The sequence below is a fragment of the Gallus gallus genome, chromosome 6 (genome assembly GCF_016699485.2).
Source record: "Gallus gallus isolate bGalGal1 chromosome 6, bGalGal1.mat.broiler.GRCg7b, whole genome shotgun sequence".
NCBI classification, from domain to species: Eukaryota; Metazoa; Chordata; class Aves; order Galliformes; family Phasianidae; genus Gallus; species Gallus gallus.
The window spans coordinates 11,000,004-11,022,047 of record NC_052537.1 but is presented as its reverse complement, the minus strand read 5'-3'; the positions used below and the strand labels follow the sequence as shown (position 1 = coordinate 11,022,047).

Genomic DNA, 22,044 nt, shown 5'->3' with positions numbered 1-22,044 from the left:
CAGTGCTTTACACCCTTCTGGGTGGAGAAATCAACTTTTGACACCAAAGAGAAACATGGAGACTTCAATTTGAGAGAATTTGACCGACAGCTACCTGAGGTTATAATGCACTGCTACTTATCCTTCTGACTTAGTGCATCATCTTGAGTCAGTCTTATGTTACTGTGCCTCGTGTCATGTTTTCCTTTTCTTTTACCTAAAGCCTTCTTGGTTTTTTTTTCATAGCTACCATAGTCAGTGTGAAACAGTACAGCTGGTGGTTTCAGGTGTCCTAACATAACATTTGTAGATGTTTTGCAGCTACTAAATGTGCAACAAACCAGCCTGTTCTGCACCAGAATTCCTGCTTGATCTAAGTACACAGCAGGGCTCCACCTGTATAGCAGGCTTGGAGTTGACGGTGTGATTTTACACACTGATTCATCACAGGTTATTTAGCTGGTTTGTTAATATAGTCATAGCGTAATAGGAAAATTATCTCCTGTTCGATCACCGTTAACAGCCTGTTCTTGTATCTGTCCATGAGCAAATGTCTTCAGGGACAGCAGTGGAAAATTTCCCATTGCTATCAAGAAATGTTGGGTGGGTTCCAGTTTTTTTCTCAGAAGCTTTCGGAACTTTGGGTTTATGTTACAATGAGGAGTAATCAACAGCTTTTTAAAATCCCATCACCCGTTGTCTAGACATCATTTAAAATAGCAATGCTACTTAATGCTTACTCTTTCAACATTTTCAGTCCATCTTTTCCCCAGTCACTTCTTTATAATTATTCTCAGCATCTTAATGTTCACCTTGGGAATTTTCATTTTAACTTTATGTGCCCAATGTTCTTGCTTGGATGATAGAATCATAGAATGTCTTGGTTTGGAAGTGACCCCAAGGATCATCAAGTTCCAACACCCTTACCCTGGTCAGGGATTAGACATGCTTACTCTGTACTTCTAATTTCTGAGGCTTTCTCAACTATAAGTAAGGAGAGCAAAGTCTTTTGCTGCCTGTTTTTCCATATCAGGTCTTACGCTACATTAAATAGAAATGCAGATCTTGTGAGAATCCCTTATTTCCTTTTCAAAATTCAAATTGTCGTAGTATCCTCTTACCCTGATGCAAGGTAAGCCTGTGACACGCAGTGTGAACGTCATGGATTACTCCTTGCAATTCATGGATTACCTCCTTTAGCAAGCCCTCGTATCACTGGACAATGTACCCTAGCTTTTTGATTTAATTGTTGCTAATTCCAAAGTTCTGACTTTTTACATTAAATTTTACATTTTAGTATTCACACGAGGCACATAATAGGCTCCTATTATGTGCCTCATGTGCTTAATACAAGATTTTCATCCCACAGAGAGGGTGGAATTCCAAAATGATGCTAACTCAAGATGGGATTAAGATGAGTATTGGATCCCAGGATGCCTTCACTGAGAGAAGGTCCTTTCACAGGAAGACTGATAGGCTATACTGCACTAGAAGAAACTGAGAGAAGTAGGGAGAAGGCAAAGAAACATCTACCAGCCTCTTGAAAAGTGTTCCATCAAACAAGAACTGAGGTAAGCAGCTCAGAAGAAAATCCAGGCAGGAGATATGAAAACTTCCACTGGCAATCTGAGAGCAAGACAGTTGGGAATGCATGCCTGTGTTTAACAGAGGCTTGCCCCTGGCTTAAACACAGTCCTTGCTTAACCAAATCTAGCTAAGAAAAGCTTGCAGTGCTCAAGACGTGCAATTTCTGAGCATGGTTAGTGTTGTAGTGAGAGTGACCAAAGAGGCAGATGTTTAAATACATCACAACAACAGAAATGCTGTACTGTCATTGAGTAGTTTTTCTGTTGAAAAGGTTTTGAATTTATAGGAATTAACTATTTCCCATCAAGACCATTCATGGATTACCCCAGTCTTTCCATTTTTGATAGCAGACTAAGCTATGAAAAAAGTTTTGCATCAGTCTATCTCTGTGACTGAGGCGGCAATGTTTAGTCAGGTTAGGAATTAATTATATTTACTGGGGTACATTTTGACCATTGCTTATATTACTGCATCTTATCAATATCCCTCAGCAAAGCAGGCTGGAATTGCACTCTGCTTACACTTTGTCTAGGCTTTTACCATTTACACATATCTATCCCTAGGCTCGATATTATGCATAGGTGGTAAGGCCTTCAAAGCAAGCCCAGTCTGCTCAGTTTAGGCAATGAAGGTCAAATAGGTTACAAAAATGCATAATAATCTCATCGTCTCTGCTCCTTAAGCTAGAACCCTTTGTGATATAGCCTTCAATGTCCTTTGCTCAGTTTTCAGGTTTTTACCAAGCAACACTGAAAAGAATAGGGGAGTAAGCTTTCACTGCCTTACTGTGTGACCGTGTGTTAGGACAGAGTCATGACAAGCAATTTGATTGTATTTCACTGCACGTAGAGCTCTACCCAACCTGCACTCTGGAAACCTAAAAACAAACAAACAAAAATCCACCAACACCAGCCTTAAATAAAGCTTTGTTTTTTTTTTTAAAGAAATTATAAGAAAAATTACAGAGAGGGTTCATTGCCTGATAACGTGATCAACATCTGAATAAGACCTAGGCAAAAAGTCTCCAGTAGAGGGAGTGACCAAATTAAAAATCTCATCCAAACTACTCTGAATTATATGTTGCTGGAAAGTGTTTTCATTCCTCAGGTGTGAGCAGCCAGAGAAGCAGGGAACTATCTTAACTAGCACTGTGTTTTATGGAGCATCATATGTGACTCTGACAGTTGCACGAGTCTGCATGAGAGCCAATGCAATTTGAATTTAATATATATAGATTTGTTTATATATACACGCAACTATATTTTAAAGTATGTGAACAGAATTAAGAAGAGCCTTGCTTTCTGCATTTCCTGCACTGTGGCCGCAGTCACTCGTGTTTACTGTGCATAATGCAGCATTCAGTATGTCACATACGCCCATCCATGGCATTAATTACCCTACTTTCCCAATTAAAAGAAATAAAAAAAATGTTGTATTTGACCCTCAAAGCCACAGCTGAGCTGAAATTTAAATATAGATCCTTCTAGCACTAGAAAAATACCCTGATTAATCAAAATTATTAAAAATGTATTTAGCTTTTAGATAACACCGCCAGGTAGCGCCTAAGCCACAGGTAATTACATCACTGAGGTACCTGCTTCTTTCCCTGGTCGTTTTTCTGATCTGACCTTTTCACACTCTTTCCGTTGCAGTCTCCCAAGCATACGTACATAGAAATGACTGGCCTCTCCAAAGGCAGCTCAGAGCCCTAACGAGGGTAGTGATGATACACTTTCTCAGTGTACTTTGAGACACGAAGGAAGGAATGTGTATTTTTGCATTTAAAATTTTATTCTGTTTTGCTTTGTACGAAGTCTCTTTGCATATTGCATGAGTACTTTCAACTGAGATCTTTGGGTTGCAATCCATCAGATAGCGGAGATGCAGTTTCAGAAGCCTCTCCATAGAGGCTCACTGAACAGCAGTTCAGAAGGTGCAGTATCTAGCATATATAAGTATATATAATGTAACTAAAGGATATGTAAGTTATTGTATATATTCTATATAATAATACATAGAATATCCTAGTATAAAAGTGACATCTTTTCAAATATTTGATTAGGAAAGCAGTGTCTGGGTACGTTGGGGAAATGGTGCATTTGAGAGAGGAATAACGAGGGTGCGGGGAAGGAGAAAGACTCCTGTCCATCAGAGAACTGACAGCACTTAGTTAAAATATATTTTTGATAGACAACAACTTCACCCCTTACCTTTGTGCTTTCCTGCAGCTTTTGAATGTAGCTTTATTTTTCCTTTTCGTACCCAAGTTGAACTATGTGTAAAGTAGTAGTCCCATTTCGGGTGAATTTTTAAGTTCTATAAACTTCGTAATTGTAGCACACAAACACTTTTTCCCAAAGACAAACAATGTAGTATCCTCTAGGGAAAACAAGAGGTCTCCAAGTTTAGAAAACAGGCTGGAGTGATCATTAGTGAAGCACAATTTCATGGCAGGAAGTCGGCTTGGATCCCGTCTATGTATCCCAGACATTTTATGGTCTGGATACAGAAAGCTCATATGGTGAATGTTGGGGTTTTTAACAGCCATATTTTGGGCCCATAAAATAACCAACTACAACAGTTAATTTTCACCCACACACCCAAATTGCTAGTTGGTATCACAATTTCAGTCCCCTGACACCCCTTACACAAACATACACTATCACCACCAAAAAAAGTAAAACTAGGAGTGTAGTCTTGAGGGATTGCAATGGGTGTTTAAAAAAAACATGCACACACACACACACACCATACACACAAAAACGAGCAGCGGATGACTGATTATACCTTCCAGCAAGTCACAGGAGGAAACAGTTTACAGAATGCGTTGCCTCACAGCTCTGCCATCTCTCCATCACCTCCCTGTCCTTTTCCTTTCTTTTCTGGTCTGATCTCTGTTGTCCTCCTTTCATAAGCTGTTGTAGCCCAGAGCAGAATCAGCAGCTTCCAAGAGTATCAGCAACTTTAAAATTTCCTTTAACTCTTTCCAAAATGGATCCATGTGTTTAAGCAGGAAATGCAACAAATAGGTTACTACTGTGTTGTTTTGTGTTGTGAGAAAATGTGAGCAGGCAGCTGGGTTATCATCTCCTCATCCTAACAAGCTCTACTTAAAATATGCCTCAGACAAAAGAGAAATGGTGATTCTCTAGTTTATCAGAAAGTGAACAGCACGAGCAATCAAAGTTATGAAACACACTGCAAGCTTGCTGGCCTCTCAGTTCAGTAGGAATGAAAAGGGGATGAACACTTTAAGATAGAGATTTATGATTTCGAAAAGCTCGTTTAGTGTAAGTTTATTATCAACAGAGATGTCAGTTACTGTATAAATACCTATCTTGAACTAGGCCCCTCTCGTTAGGAAGATGTGAGTGATGCGTGGAGAATGTCATCTCATCAGGGAGAGAGGTATTGTTTGATTAATTGCATCTGGCTACTCAATAACTTAAACTGGGTTCAAATTAAAATGGAGTGATTTTTGAGTGCACATCTAGGCAGCTTTTATAAGATGTATGAAACGTTGAGCTAAGAATAGAGAGTGAGGATACTGGCTCTGCAGGTTCTAAAACAGGGAATGTGTGCAATAGCCTTGAAGTGGGCAGGTTTATAGACCAGTCCTGTATTTGCAGAGTGAGTTATGTAGATTTAAGAGGCCCTTTCTGTTACATTTTCTTAGGTCTTGAACACTTCATATGGGAAAATCATATCAAGCGTAGAAACAGTTCAAAGAATTCTAGGGCAGTGGAAATCTAGATGTAAAACACTGATTTTAAAATGACCAAGACACTCCAGCCATGCATGTCACCTTCCTGTCTGCCTCATTGAATTAATCTCGACTGAACAAGCTACATGGGCTGTATGTAACACACTGCATCTCCTTTTACTATATTTAGACTGGTCATCTTCTTCCACTCAGCTAAGCCAGAGGGGAGCTCAGCACGCATCTTGTAAACACAGTGCCTTAACTGTCTACATGGGAGAGGTGGTGTTTTTCCTTAAGCTGCTTCCCAGATAGTTCCTTAAATTGCTTTCATAGCGTTGTTTCGTATTTTCTGAGCAAAAGGAAGACTGCTTCCTGAAGGCTTCCCTTGGCAGAGAAACTGTGAGTGATGCAGTGCTCCTCTTTATCTCTCCCTGCTGGAAGATATTTCCTCCTGTTGAAGGTCTCGAATCATGTTTCCATGGTGGGACTTGCCTGTGCCACACACTTCAGCACTCAGAGCTCAATGTGCCTTGCAAGGCTGGCTCAGCAGATGACTTTCAGTGGTACTATTTTAAAAGCAATTAGTAGGGTTGTGCAGTTCACAGTAATTCCGACGAAGTCTCATGTGACATCTCAATGATAAAATGTGCATTTTCCAAGCCACAGCATTTTTCAGGTAGTTTTGGCTTCAAGAGAATAATAAGAGAACAGTTGTGTTCAAGAAATGTTTAGGTGCTGTATCAGGGTACATGGTTTAGTGGAAAATACTGGTGATACGTGGATGGTTGGACTGGATGATCTTAGAGGTCTTTTCCAACCTTGGTGATGCTGTGATTCTATGATAATGGACAACCTGAGTTCAGACAGAATACGATGTAGCATATCCAGATCTCGAAACGTGATGTGTGGTACAATGAATGTTTCTACAGATGCACGGAAAATCAAGATGTAAATCCACTATTCTAGCATGTTCAGGAGAGTAGGGAAAAATAGCTTTACACCCCACCCATCAAGATATACGGGACAAAATTATTATGTAAAATGTGATAACCTACAGTCTTACATATATTCCCTTTAGGCCTGAGATCCAAGTCTAAGGAACAGAAAAGCTGAAATGTTGTCTAACCTAGAGCTCTTTTTTGTAATGTGATATATAATAGCAGGTTTCAACTTTAAATACGTAACAATAGCAACAACACTGCTGAACTAGCTGTTTACACCATTGTGGAAAACAGAAAACTTCTGCCATTTATCACTCAGCTTGAACTAATAATTTTACATTTCAGAGTCTTGGTTTGGGGCGAGATTTTTCTGGCTTTAATTTTCAAAGACTTCATTTTATTTCTGAGCACAGTGATGCAAAATGAGCCACACAGAAGTTAGCCAATATATCACCACTAAAACTGTTTTCTAGATAGCTCATTTTCATTTTCTGTTAATCAAATTACAGTGCTTAGTCTTATTGTGTGGATTGCATGATTGCAAGAGAATTTAAAAGCAAACTTCAATACTTGGAAAATTCATGGAAATCCAATGACAAACTTTCTGAGCTAAGCTCAGCAAGAGAATGTTGAACGTGGGAGAGTGCAATTTAACGTGGCACAGCTGGCAGCCTTAGTTTCATGATTCATTTAATAATTACCACAGAGAATTGAAAGTTTTAATCTGCCTATAAAGGGCACTTTCCCTTTTGAGGCAGAATCAGTTAATGCAACAAAGAGAGATCTCAACAACAGTAGAGAACCTCAGAAATTCTGGCTGAGGTCAGTGAGTACTACTGCCATGCAGAAGGAAAAGCTTTGGAGTTGTGTTGCATTCAGACTGAGAATTCCTGCAAGCCTTGCAAGTTGCTAATGGTTGCTAGTAGTTAGAATCATAGAAAGCTGGAGTTGGAATAATTTTTTAAAAATTATTCCTCCAGTGCATCTTTGTTCTAAATATGGAGCATTAATCTAAACTTCAAGGGTGGTAATCTGCCATGAACTCTCTTCAAGTTGTCTTACATGCTGGAGTAGTCTCAGCTAACGAAAGCAGTATGCATGCTTGCATCAGCCTAACTGAAAATAATTTAGGTTCAATGTCCAGCTGCTGCTTCTGTTTTGGTGTCTACAAAATGGTATTTACAAATGGTTACTTGCAAATTCAAAGTACTCTGCGGACAATCCTGTGGACTACCTTGCTTACCAGTTCCAAAATTTCCCTTAATACTGTGCAAAAAAATGGTATTTGGATTGAAACAAATCATTCAACCTTGCAGTGGTTTTAAAGTGTAATCCTGTGTGTAATCCATGCAGTAAACTGAACGTAGCCTTAGATTTTAGTTAGGTTTCTTTCTCTAGCATCGGTGGTATCATAATTAACACTCTGCTTAAGTATCCATTCCACCTGATTGGATTCAACTGGAGGAGTAATTACAATTATTTTAAGCAACCATGTTTTACCCCTTCATAGACTGAGTTTGTAGGGTAAAAAGAATAGTAAATCCTGCTTCAAAATTAAGCATTCCAAGTTTGCTATTGTTTGTCCCAGAGCTCCTTACACAAGTTTTTCTGCCAAAATGAGAGCAATCTGTTCTTTAAAAAAATAGAAGATTAAACTTCTTGGAGAATACATAAAATAGATTCACTCTGATCAGAGTGAGCCTTTGCAGCTGTTTTAATCCCTGAACTGCAAGAACCCTAGTAGTGTGCTGCACTTGAGGAATGTGTTTCTAAACCCACTGACACCAAATGCAGAGCGAGTCCACAGTGAGTCCTGCTTTGGACCTGGCATGGGGACTTACTGCAAACATGGAAGACATGTGCTGTTCCAAAACAGTGTGAAGCTTTCTGGGTGGGAAACAGCAAGCAGCTTGTTTGCAACTTTTAGGTCAGGAGACTGGTGAGCTGTGGAGTGCCAATAGATGGGAGGGCAGCCCAGGGAAAGGCTTCTGCTAAAATTGCTGGTTGTGCTTTATTGAGGCCTTCAGCTCTGGGGACAGTCACAAACAGAGACTTAAAAGGATGATTTGAGGCCCTGACTCGGTATGGCTGTTCCTGTATTATGTTTGGTGTGACATGTAGCAGGTGTGAATTTCCTGAGCTTCCTAAACCCTGTTCTGTAGAAGTTCGGCTGGCTGGGGAGAAACAACCAACCTAAGTAGAGCCCACTCACTCAGTGATACTATTTCTCTGTAGTACTTTAGAAACCCATGTACAGATAGTGCCAAAACTGAGGGGCGCATTTTAGGTACTGGTGTGCGGAACCCCATTTTTATTAATATTAAATGGAAAAGTTGTGACTCAGTGGGTTGAATCAGGCAGCAACTTTTCCCTTGCTGCAGGTGAATGACTATATCTGTCTCTCTTACCCTTTGGTTCCCAGTAAGTACCACAAGGAGCATTTGGCTCCTTTTTGAGTGTAAAGCTCAATCTAACAAAGTTTTAACAAATAATTTATAAGGAGAAATGATGGATCATTCGAGCTTTTCTCCCCCCCTCTTCCTCACCCCTTTTCCCCTACTGCTCCTTCCTGCACATCTCTGCACGTCTCCCATGAAAACCAACCTGTTTTCTTTTGCTGGACAATGGTTTGACCAGACAGGTTCCCTGTGTAGACAGTGCGCTGTGAAACTTCTTGTGGAGGCCTTTCCATGGAGCTGGGAATGGGACGATGCTTCGGCAGTTTTGCTGACAAATGCCTCATAGCAAGTTAAGCACCGTGACCTGGGGGACTCACTAGCACGGGGTGCCTGCTGGTGGTTCCCTAGATCCCTTGTGTGCAAGGGAAGGTCTGCAGAGCAGTGGGAAACATTTTTTGAACTTTTCCCAGTATGTAGGCTGTACCAGATCAGAACCTTGAGAATGAAAAACACTGAAGGGAAAAAAACGCTCCCTTTTTATAGTCTACTGTCTCGTTGAAAGTGATTTATGAAATGAAGCTTCCTGCCCACCCAGTGCACAGAACAAATACAGACAGTGCTTTGAAATAACTACAGTACTATGCTATTTTCAGTAATATTTAGCTCAGACTTAGCCAAGAAAGCCCACTAAGCATAGCAGACAGACATAAAAAGAAACTCTCTTTTTTGCATTTTTGTGTGTGCATGCATCTATTTTAAGTTTCACCAGTTGCATAGCTGACTATCAATGTTGCAAAGTCCCAACTTGGGAAAATGCTTTAAACCCACTTGTCATTCAAGTAACAGCACTTGAGCACGCACCTAACTTTAAGTGCCTTAATAAATTTAAGCATGTGCTTAAGTCGGAATACTCTTATCTCTCACATTGACTTCATTCGCTTCAAGCAGTGGATAATCTTGTGGTCCAGCCACTCTCATGATTTGATTGTGTTTTGTGTGTGTGTATTTAGGAAGTGCTTGTACCCTCTCAGTGACTATGAGTTTTTATACTGTCACAAAATTACTACCCGTCTGCTGGCATCAGGTCTACACTCAAGGAGGAAGCTCTAGCTGACGCTGTCTTGGCTCACATCTGCTGCATTTTCTTTACACTCATTTCTTCCCTGTCTGCAAATTGTGAGGTGTTACTTGTTTTCACACTTACATTTAGGAAAAAAGAAGATAAAAACAAGCCAACAAGGTAACTTAGAAGGTCTTTCAGGTAAATTTATCTTGCCTTTAGCAGTGGCTGTCCAGAGAAGAATGGAAAAATCAGATTGAGCGCACAGTATTACATCTCCAAAATAATCTCCTCTTTTCCCTAGTGATTTGAAGGTTGAAGGACTTCTTAAGCCATCACTGTTATTTTTGCACTGGATAGCTTTTATTTGAAATCGTCTAATGCTGTCTGAGGCTTGATGTCTGGATCCTCAGCGTGTAACTCGGTGTTTCTCATAACTCTGGGAAAGTAGGGATTCTGCCACTTGGGTTTTTACTCTGAGATTTGTTGGATATGTTTGTTTTTCAGTTTCAAACTTCTCCATCATTATAGTATGAGGATACTATACACATGAACCCATGAAATACCCACTGAGCTCATCAGCTTACATCAAAGCTTCCTTCCCCATACTTCACTCCATTTTCTAACTTTTCTGGTTCAAGCTGTCTTTGTTACTCTGACCAAGCATGGGGATCTATCTCACTGATGAAAGAGACATCAGTGGTGCTAGTCTATCTAGAAATCTCATATTGAAAACACAGCAAGAAAGGTTTCTCTTCTTGGTGTTCCCACACTGTTAACACGTGGTTTTCTTATTGTGGTTTACTTTATAGATCCAAACCATGTGCTGTATTAGGAAATGCTATGGAAGGTCCATTTCTCATGATAGTTTATCAGATGAAGTGCTTTAGAACATACATAAAAAATACATCAAACAAAGTCAGTATTTTATTTCACTATCTCATTTTAAGAGAATGGCAGGAAAATGCCACTAATGGTAGGACTTAGACCTCATGTCTGTGCTGTCACGTATGCAGATATACTCCTCTACCCAAGTAGATTTCCAGAAGAACATTATGAAAGGACCTTTCACAATGAGAAATAACATGCCTTTTTTGTTTAATGATATATTAATCAGTTGCATGATAAACAGATTAAAAAAATGCTGAGACTCCACTAGATATGGAAATATAGTAGTTGTATTTGATTTATATCCTACCCATAACAGTACATATCACTGTTTACTCTTTTATCATGAACTAAGGTAATATATGTTTAATTAAAAACCTATTTGGGATGTTTGTGTCTTACATTCCTAAAGCCTGAAATGGATTGTCTTTTACCACCCTTACGAAACAGGATAAAAATTTGAAAAGCACTAGCTGTGTGCTCTACAGAACATCCCAGGTTAAAAAGGGATATTTGGTTTTCAGCCCAGGAATTAATAAAAATAGATCCTTATCAAAGACTAAGATACTTGTTTGCAGACTTTCTGATACAGCATTACTCAGTCAGGCACACTTCTCCTTTTATAATAGCTGTTTTTCTTTCTTCTAATTCAGGAAAGACTTCGATCCAGCACTTTCTGTCATGCATTAGCAACTCTGAAAACATGTTTACTTAAGTACAAAACCACATTAGCTCAGCATTACTGTACGCCTCAGACACACATAAATTACAATATATTGTGGGGTAGGAACTTTGATCAAGAAAAGCCCACACTGAATTAACTTGGAGGTGGGGAGGAGGGTTGGAGCATTATATGTTCCTTGTCCCTTTTTTTCCTCTTCCCTATGATTCTCACTGCCAGTCAGTCTTTCAGATTGCTCACTGTTTCTGCACTGCAGACTACAAGAAATAAAGCAGTAGCGATAGCAGTCCTTGTCCTAGTCCTAGGTCCTAACCTTCACTAACATCCATTTCCATACACAGAATCTCAGCTGACACTCGGTAAGTTCTCCCTCATGCTCCCCAGCATTCTGCCTCTCACCCTGGGGTTCTGGAACAGAAAATCAGCTAATTCAGAGCCATAACAACGATTATAGGTAGTGTAGCTGCCATTAATTATTCTTATTTACCTGAACCAAGTAGCAGATAAGATAAAGGACTTAAATGGTGCTTTATGTTTAAGTGTCATGACAATTTATGGCTGTCATATTGTTATGCACATGTTAGGAACAAGCAAAAGGAAGTAGGGAATGTAAGAAGGACATCTGTATCATGTAAAATCCAACACAAAAGTAAGCTACTCTTATTTGTTTAGGAATTTTATCTAGTTTATCTTTTCTCAGATCAGAAAGACAACCATCAACCAATGTAAGATCACTGTAAGGGTCACAGCCCAAGGAACAACGTGGCCACAATAACTCTCATTTTTGAGAAAGAATTCAAGGTAGTACTGCTCTTGGATTTCCACGTGGTCGTACAGGCACCTATCTCTAAGTCCATTAATGTATTTGAAATTAATTGTCAGTACAGTGCTACAGCTCTTGTAAAGTACAATTAGATTTCTGTGGTTTAATTGATATCTACCGCAGGTATCTGGAAACATCAGTTTATGCACTAACAGTTCACTATGCAGATGATCTGTTCAGCTCCAGTGACAAGAATTTGTTGGGGGCATTTGCAGGCTCCCATTACAAAAGACAGGTCTCCAAGATCTAAAATGACACACTCCTAGCAAGTCATCACAAATACAGCAGTGTTCCCCAATTGGAACTCAGATATCATAATCATTTATCATGCATAAACTTCCTACAAGGAGTTTCTCAAAATTTTTCAAACTTGCCCAGGTCCCTCTGGATGGCAACCCTTATTTCTGTTCTATGAACTGCACCACTCAGCTTAGCAAACTTGCTGAGAGTGTTCTTAATCCTACTGTCTAGGTTGTTGATAAAGATGTTGAAAAGCACCGGTCCCAGGACAGACCCCTGGGGGACACCACTCATCACCTGAAGCCATTGACCCCAACCCTCTGGCTGACGCTGTACAACCAATTCCTTATCCACTGAATAGTCCAGCCTTCAAGTCCATATCTCCCCAATTTAGGGATAAGGATGGTGTGTGGGATCGTATCAAATACTTTGCTGAATTCCAGTTAGATGATACCAGTTTCTCCTCTTTCTTCTACTGATGCCAACACTCCATCGTAGAGGGCCACCAGATCGGTCAGGTGTGATCTGCCCATGACAAGACCATGTTCTTTGTCACAGATCACCTTGCCTCACATGTGTCTTAAGATAGCTTCCAGGAGGTTCTATTCCACCATCTTATTTTTCCCATCCCTCACCAAATGCAGTTCCATCTGTGCCTTATCTTTCCTGATCCCATCTCTTCATGTCTAGATGGAATCCTGTATTCTTTCCAGGCCACTCATTCCTGATTCCATTAACTGTGAATTTCCTTCTTATTTCTCATTTTGACCAGCAGGTCCTCACTCAATCTTGCTGGTTTCCTCCCTCCTCTTCTTGATTTCTTATGCTGAGGGACAGAGAGCTCTTATGTTGTCAGAAAGGTGTCCTTATAGAGCTGCCAGCTCTGCTCTGCTCCACTGTCTCCGAGGACAGCTTCCCAGGGGATCTCATCCAGTAATTCCTTAAACAGCTGGAATATCACTCTTCTGAAGTGCGGAGTCCTGTCTCTGTTCTTTGCCATGCCCATATTCCTTGAGATCACAAACATAATCAGAGCACTATCACTACAGCTCACAGTACCTCTTAATATATTTAATGATCTCCTTTGTATGGTGAGTGTCTGGTCAGGTAATGCTTCTCCTCTGGTTGGTTTGTCTGATAGCTAGGCCAGGAAACTTCTCCGAATGCACTCCAGGAGTTTGAATTCCTCCATCAAAATGAAAGCCTGTGGACACAGTGCTTCTTGTAGCTGTAGCAAGAAGGTCTTCCAGTAGGCTCCAGGTAAGACAGTGCAGACAGAACTTTGCTTTGACCTGACTAGGTATGGAAGTAAGTTGGTTCAAGAGCACTGCATGGCCATTTTTCTCATTAAAGATGAAGAAACCTTTAGGAATTCCCTTTGAGACTGTTGCATGTGGTCTCCGTTCGCTCATCCGGTGTTCGTCCTCTGTCCACATGTAGGGCTTACTGCTGGGCAAAACCGACCCTTTACCAGGTCGGGGCCAGATGCTCACGCAGACCCCAGGAGTAAGTGAGGCAAATGGCGTTAATTGCTATAGGCTACGTGTTTAAATACAAGTGTTTCCTCCAATCACGAAGCTACACTTGGCACACACAGGTGGCATAACACACAGGTGGCATAGGGAACCTGCACACGTCACACCTCGTTTCCCTCGCTACGCATACAACATCTCCCCCTCCCTATGCCGATAGCTCCCGTCACATCGCGTTCGGAACCTACAACTGCTCCCTAATTCTATGATATTTTATGTGTTCATCCATAAACTGATTCATTGTTCTCGATAGACAATCCTGAAAGCACTTGATTATACATGGAATGATAGCTAATAGACAGGCTATGACAAGCAAGGCAAACAGTAGCGTCTTAACACCTTTCGCGAGCCACCTTCCTAGATCACCAAACGTGCGCGTAAACCAGTCCCTTATGGGATCATCTTCCACCCGTATCTTCTCTGTATGTTCCTTCATGGCTTGGAGCGCCTTGTGAATGGACTCACTGTGATCGCTGAGATTGAAGCAACACATCCCTTCCACGTCTTGACACCTGTGTCCCTGCGCCAGGAGTAAGAAATCGATGGCTGCTCAATTCTGCAACACTGCGTGCCGGATGCTGCTCGTATCCTCCAGCATCGCATTCAATATTAATGATGTTAAATTTGCTTGCTTAACCGACCAACATGCCAATCGTTCGATCTCCTTTAAGGCCTGTGCTGCGGCTATACCAGGAGCAAAGAAAGAAGCAAATATCCGGGCTGTCACACTCCATAGCTGTAGCTCATCACCGCAGCCAGGCGAGAGACGACTCAGCGAGCGCCTGCTACGGCAGTGACCCGTAATGTTCGGCCCATATGTTATCCAGGTGGTAAAGTTAGGAGAGAGCATAGTCAATTGTCCTAGATAACAGGGCCCTCCCAAGGCATTACGCGGGATGCCTTGCCAAGCCCTGTCCCCACAAATCAAGAAAATACCTGGGGGGAGTGCCTTAGCAGTCCCATTGTTCCACAACACCTCTGGCTGTTTCCCGAAGGTAAACCCATATGCATAATAATTCCATTCCGTCGTGCAATTACCACCGCAACCTGTTGTGTTGCTGGAACATTTTGTCCCGTTGCTGTACCCCGCTGACCATTTTCCCCTTTTTGAACCACACCAATTAGAAAGGTCCCCTCTATAGTAACGAGTCTCGTTACTGGTGAATCCACAATATCTACAACTTATTGAAAAACTCTCTACATTTATTGGACTTACCATCGTCCATGATTGGTTGACATAGGGTCTTATAAGAAGGTCATCACTTTTCCATTTTGCTATGAAGTCACGCAATTCTGCTTCTGCCCCACCAGTCCCATTAAAATTCCCATCAAAATTGTGACAGACTCTACTGCGATTGTTCTCTTTATAGCACACCGAACCAAAGGTAACACACGTACGTGTTGTTCCGTTCTTGATCATCTGGGACCCTAAAATATCCAATTCTTGGGGGTCCCAAGGGAGGGTTGTATTTAGAGCCTGTATCAAGCATGCTGTTTGGCTGGCTAAATCGGCGTCGTTATCGCAAGCAGTAACATTAGTGACGTATCCCTTGAAGGTGTTCAGAGGATACTGTGGAATGCCTATCTGTTGCAAGAAATCCCGCCCCAGAAGAGTTCCGGGGACACGCGCCACCAATGGTGTAAGCAACGCCGGTTTCTCTAAGGAGCCATCCCTGTTAATCACAACCGCTTGTACCTCATTGGTAGACCGGCGTGAGGGGGTCGCCCCTCCAACCCCCAAAATAGACTGCGAGGCCTCCGCGGGCCACGAGGATGGCCATTCTGTTTCCGCGACCACAGTAACGTCGGCGCCGGAATCTATGAGGGCAGTGACAAAGATAGATCGAGGGCCTTGAAAATCCAGCGGGAGGTTGGTGCAAGAAATAGTGGCTTTCACCAGAGGGCGCTCATGGGTACTTAGAGACAGCGCCGCCATGGGTAAACTTAGGTCAGGGGCCTGCATAGGTCGAAAAATGAAGTCACCGTGCTCGGACTGTCTCCCGTTGTTATTTCCCTGGCGTGGAGGCCTACGGGCCCTGCATTGTGGTGCTGTATGACCCCTCCGCCCGCACTGCTGACATGTTACGCTTCCACCCGCACCCATTCTGCACTGGGCCCTAATGTGGCCCGCCTGACCACATTTAAAGCAAGGTCCTAACTGTCGGTCCGCACTATGATGGTCCGCCTCCCTACAGGCCATCATCACTCCTGCTACCGCCGCAGCTACCTCCCCTGCCACAGACGGACAGGCCTTTTGCTTATCTAGGACCTACTTGATGGCCTCACCAGGGGTTTGGAGCCTCCCCGGCGCCACTCGCAAAATCCCCTGCACCCCTTCACTGGACTTCTGATACAAGCAATCCAGGATGACGGGACCGTGAACTGCTCTGGGCAGATCCGAGCCTTCCACTGCCTTAATTAGTCTGTCTGCAAACTCCTGAAACGGCTCTGTGGGGCCTTGCGCGATCTCTGTCCACGGAGTAGTGGGCTCAGCACTCCTTGCAAGCTTTCGGAACGCGTCTATTGCAGCGTCCGTAGTCGCTATCAACTATCCTGGTCTAAGTTGACAAACTTGTGCTTGAGGGGTCAGCAGACCTGGTGCATTGCCCGTTAATCTCTGTATATCGGACCCATATATGGGGTTTCTTTGATCACCCTGCGCCGTAATCAGCATTTGTTTTAATTTGGTATGCCACTCCTCTCTCCAGAGCGTATACTGCACTGGTTTCAACACCATGCGCATTAAATTTTCAATATCATAAGGCAGCATTGGGCCCGATGCTGTGAGGGCCTCAAGGGCATTCATCGTCAATGGCGATTTCAGCCCTTTCTTTTCTACTGCCTCAATCATCCTTGCTACCCCCTTTGGGTCCAACGGGACCCAGACTGGGCCTCCCTCCTCTGAGACAACAACTGGGAGTGTATAAGTTGCCGCCAGGCCTTTCTGTGCCACTTCCTCTTTGATCTGCCCCCAATCAGTAAGCTTAAGTCTCCCCTCCTCCTTTCCTTTTGGGGATGGTCCCGCCCCCTGCTCCGATGTCGTTGCCAAGGAAGGATATAACGGCTGCTTAGGGTAGGGCGGGGGCGGCGACAGCGCAATAGAATTAGGAGGGGCCGTCGGCGTCGTTGCACCCCCCCCGAGCCTCTGCGACTCTTCTTTGTCCTTCTCGCAATCTTCCTCTCTCTCCGTCGCCGTTTTTTTTCGCTGTGGTCTGAGCGCCGGACCTGCAAAACTCCAAAGACCCGCTCCCCGAAGCTCCCTCCCCGCTCATGACCGCGCCAAGTTTGTCCTCTTCCCTGGCCGCCTTAAGGGCTCCTAACATCAGTCCCCACGTTTTAAGTTCCGTAGCCTTCTGACTGGCCATGGCGCGCTGGCATAGCGCCGAGGTGAGCAAGTCCCACCTACTCGAATCCAAAATGTGGCAGGGAGAGTCCAGCTCCCCCAGCTCATTTAATAGCGACAAAACTGTCGCGATCTCCTTCCGGGAAGGAGTAGATTTTCCACAGTAGTCCTTACAAAACTGCACAAGTACCTTAATGACTTGGTCCATTGTTACGCATGCGACCTGCCGCCACCTCGCAGGCTCTTAACCGCAGTACGTCTTCCGTGCGCGACCTGCCGCCACCTCACAGGCTCTTCTCCGCGTCACGGGCACGCCGGGCAGCCACCCTCAGCAGACAGATCACGTCGGGGTCACCACTTGTTGCATGTGGTCTCCGTTCGCTCGTCCGGTGTTCGTCCTCTGTCCACGTGTAGGGCTTACTGCTGGGCAAAACCGACCCTTTACCAGGTCGGGGCCAGATGCTCACGCAGACCCCAGGAGTAAGTGAGGCAAATGGCGTTAATTGCTATAGGCTACGTGTTTAAATACAAGTGTTTCCTCCAATCACGAAGCTACACTTGGCACACACAGGTGGCATAACACACAGGTGGCATAGGGAACCTGCACGCGTCACACCTCGTTTCCCTCGCTACGCATACAACATGAGACATGCAAAAATGCTCTGCTCACATCAGGAGCCCATCAAGGTGTTCTCACTGGCAGCAGACACTGGAGATCCTCTTATTTCAAGCACGTGAGGCTGGCCACTTTTAAGGTACATTCACAGTATCGATGCTCATTCACAAAATTATCTGCCTGCACAGCGTAGAAGCTACTGTGGTAGTGTTCTTTTTACAGTTAGTCCACAGAACCCCTTCCACTTCCAACATCAAAGCCCCTGTAGCGCATCTTTGTTTACCTGGGAGTTCCAGGCTATGGCACTTGAACAGGCACAGCCTGGGCTACAACCATCCTGGTGGGACACCAGTGTCCTCATTCTTTTCCTGTATATCATCCAGGCTATATTTTGTCAGCAGTAGCTGTTGAGTCACAGGGACCCCTATTAAGACAAACTTCACTGATGACAGGGAGTTATGTTTCACTGGCTCTCAGATTCCCTGATTCTTGCTGTTTTGTTTTTTTTTTTAATGCTTTTTAATAAATGTAAGCCAAACAAGATCTTTACTTTGATGTCTCTGTGACCTTAGCTTTGTGTCACAGGCTGATAAGGTGACCATCAGTTTAATGGTACCTGTACACATGCAACACCACTTATCCACTGTGGCCAGCACTGCTGAGAACAAAAGTTGGACAGAGTTGACATAAACACATACCTGTCTTCTCTGACAGAGTTACATCTTCATCACATGGCTTTCATATCATCTTGAAAACAGCAGATATGTGTAGAGAAGCTGTCAAGCAATCCCAGCTTGCTTAGTATTTTTCAGACACTTGCCTGATGATACGCAATGCCTTAGGCTAATCAATACAGACACAGGTGTTAGTCCCCACCTTATTCCTGAATTTCCTAGTCTGTGAACTCTATGTATTTATACAGGCTATATATACCGTGCTAAGATTGAGCTCTAATGTGCCAGGACTGCAAACCTGCTGTGAATTCGAGCAGCACCTGCTTGACACCTGGTCAAAGTGTTAGACCGGAGCCTTAAAGTTCAGTACGAAAAAAATAGCTCCTAGAAAAATGAAATGCTGTAAGAATATCAAGGGGAAGATCAAATAAAATGTATACTCAAAATACACTCTGTGTTAAGGTCCACCTGTCTTGGTTTGTTTCACTCTAGCACTGCTATGAATGAGTTTTTAACTTTGGAAATACAGCTGCAGTAGATTTATTTAACAACTGCACAGCTCTTGGCGGCAGCTCCATCACTGAACACTAGGTATTATACAGGTTGAGTGAAACACAGATGCCTTACCCCAAATATTTACAGCCTGGCAGACAGATTTGTGCAACTAAATGTATAGAACAGAGCTGATGTATGGCAGCTGAAGCACATGTCATTTCTCTTGCTGGTTACCTGTGTCTGGAGCTTCCCTTCCTCCTCTAACCTTGACCTTTCTCTGCATGACCCCATCCCAGGACATCAGGCACCTTTTGGGGACAGAGACAGGCTGAGACCAGGCCAGAACTTCAACCCACAGCTTGGGGTCAGGATACACATTAACATATCCACAGCCAGTGTGGTGAGCAGCCTTTTGCTTATGCCTCTGTCCTGGGGAACGAGGAGGAAAATGGAAGGTTGAAAGTCCTGTATGTAGAGATGATGACTTACTAAGAGAAGCAAAAGCCATGCATTATAATGATGAAAGTGGAGGAATTCATTCACTGCTTCTCATCAGCAGGTGAATCATGGGTCACTTTCCTGGAAAGCAGGATCTTGCATAATGTTTATACCACTGCATTGGGAAAACAAATGTTACCATGAACATTCCCCATCCCCTTGCTTCCAACAATCTTTTGCTGCTCAGTACAACGTCATATGGTACAGGGTAATGCTTTTAGCTATCTCAGGCCAGGTGTCTTGGCTATTTCCCTACTCAACCTTTTGCCCATTCCCAGCCTGCTGACTTTGGGCTGGGAAGGAGGGAGAAAGCCTTGACATTGTATAAGTGCTGCTCACCAAGTGCCAAAATGCATTAGCAACACAGTTTTAGATATAAATGCAAAGCACGGTACCTTTGGGGCTGCTGTAAAGAAACTTAATGTCTTAACTCCATCTCAGCTAGACCCACTACCAGCAGCTGGGCCAAACACCAGCTGTCACACCACAAAATGAAGAGTGTGTCGATCATCTCATCCATGCAAATCAATGGATTATGATCAGGGAACTGTGTCTGGAGCTGAATATCAGCTTCAGTGTGTTGAAAACAGCAATGACAGTGTTGGAATATTGCAAAGTTTGTGCCAGATAGTTCCCATTAATGCTCACACAGGAACAGAAAGAACACTATATGCAATTTGTCAGGACCTGATGAACTGATATAGGGCTGAAGGTGACAGTTCCTTGGATTGCATTGTTACCAGTGACAAGACATGATATCACCACTATGAGCCGGAATCAAAATGGCAGTTCATGGAGTAGTGACCCATGAATTCACGGTCAAGGAAAAAGTTCAAGTCAAAGCCTTCAGTGGGTGAAGTGATATGGATTGTCTTTTGGGATAGAAAGGGGGTGATCCTTCTGGATCTCCTGCAATCTGGACACTTACCAAGGCAAACTCACTGGTGAGTTCATGTGGTGACTGTTCCCTGTGTGCTGTTGATCCTGAAGATCAGGTCCCCCTACCTACTGTACTCGCTCTGCTGCTTACCCCCAACTTCCACACCAGACAGCATCCACATGTCCTGGAATAAACGTCTTAAAACAGTTCTCTCTTTCTTCTATTTCTTTGTTACATCCCAGGAAAGAAATCTATCATGATTCCATGTTTGCTGCTGATATCCAGTGCTGCAGATAGTTGTGCTTTGGAGGGGATAGTTGAAGGGGATAGTTGCTGTTGGAGGGGAAAGGGGAAATTAAGACCAAGATATTGAATGTGCATTGTCATATTCTATGTGGTCTTAAAGCTTGGCTTTCTGTGACCAAGGTAATCTGTTATGTAAGTATGCATGTTATACCATTAGGGACTTGTAAACATGCTTTTATCAAGTAGCAGTTCAAGATCATATAGTAAAGCCCATTTTTTGATGTTACTCAGGTCTTGTAGTATCGTATTTATAGCATATTTCATTTACTAATCTCTCACCTCAGAATATGGACTGTAGAATGCTCTTCATTCTTTTTTCTATTCACCTCACTGTCTATTCACTCAGGCCATGCTTCAAAAGCCTGTCTGTGAGGATTCTGTGAGAGACAGTGGTGAAAGCCTTACTGAAGGCAGACAATATCCACTAATCTCTCCTGTGTACCAAATCAGTCATTAATCATAGAAGCTGACTGTACCGATTTCAGCTGGGATGGAGTTAGTTTTCTTCACAGTAGTGCATATGGTGCTATGTTTTGGAACTGTGACCAAAACAGTCCACAAAAGATCAAGTACACTACTGAAGGGACTGTGGCTTATGGGTAAGACCAATGTATCTGCCTGCTGGTAGAAAGAAGCAAATTAATTCCTTCTTTTTGCTTGGGTCCCTCTCCTATTCCTCCTAGCCTTTCCTTTTGCTGGCAGGATGGAGGAAACACCACCTGGACCCCCATATTGATATTTGATATTGATAGCTCTGTATTGATATTCTCCAGGATGTTTCAGCAGCATCACTGGTCTCCACATGGCATATGTTTGTAAGTATGTCATATTTATGCACACAAATGCATACTCTTTCATATACACATATATAGTTAGAGAACCTACATTTATTTAAAAAAAAAAGTCAAATTCTGAACTTTGGAGTCTAAAATAAGTGTATATCTGAGAGGTCATTCTCAGAATGAAGTTTGAGACAATAAACAGTATTAAAATATTCAGGAGTCAGTTTGGCTCACCTCTCTCATGAAATTATTTTGGTGACCTCCCGTCACATTTTCTATGTACATGCAATAACAACAGTAAGACAGTGGATTTCCTTGTTCATTTTGATTGTAACTATATACTCTCTGCTACTGCTGTATCCTTCTGCCTGGATGCATAAAAGAGTTTTATCTTAAAATAGGCATGGCTATCATTAGACTAGAGATGTATCAAAAATATATGATTTACAGCGAGGATTTTAACAGTATTTTGCAAGGGAAATGAGAATATAAATACTCCCCGAGACTGTCAGAATCAACTAAACCATATCTCAAAGATTTGCTGTCTCAAACGTAGGTGCCTGAGGCATGGATGGAATTTAGATCCTCCAGATTGCTAACCTGTACCCTGAGTGCT

The 22,044-nt window shown here is 42.8% G+C and overlaps 1 protein-coding gene and 1 long non-coding RNA gene across 2 annotated transcripts; both read right to left on the bottom strand.

Annotated features, from left to right (window-relative positions):
- Window positions 1-3,336: 3,336 nt before the first annotated feature.
- On the bottom strand, window positions 3,337-17,675 carry LOC121111143. Its single transcript, XR_005860802.2, has 2 exons — window positions 17,536-17,675; window positions 3,337-13,686 (listed from the first exon to the last, which is right to left on the bottom strand). It is a non-coding gene; the product is annotated as an uncharacterized LOC121111143 (long non-coding RNA).
- LOC112532686 lies at window positions 10,751-17,675 on the bottom strand. Its single transcript, XM_025151899.3, has one exon. The coding sequence runs from the start codon at window positions 16,035-16,037 to the stop codon at window positions 14,385-14,387; it is 1,653 nt and encodes a 550-aa protein (XP_025007667.1). The 5' UTR covers window positions 16,038-17,675; the 3' UTR covers window positions 10,751-14,384.
- Window positions 17,676-22,044: the final 4,369 nt, after the last annotated feature.

Bases quoted from the DNA above. Each gene is read 5' to 3' on its own strand.
- LOC112532686 (XM_025151899.3), bottom strand. From the start codon at position 16,037: ATGATGGCCTGTAGGGAGGCGGACCATCATAGTGCGGACCGACAGTTA.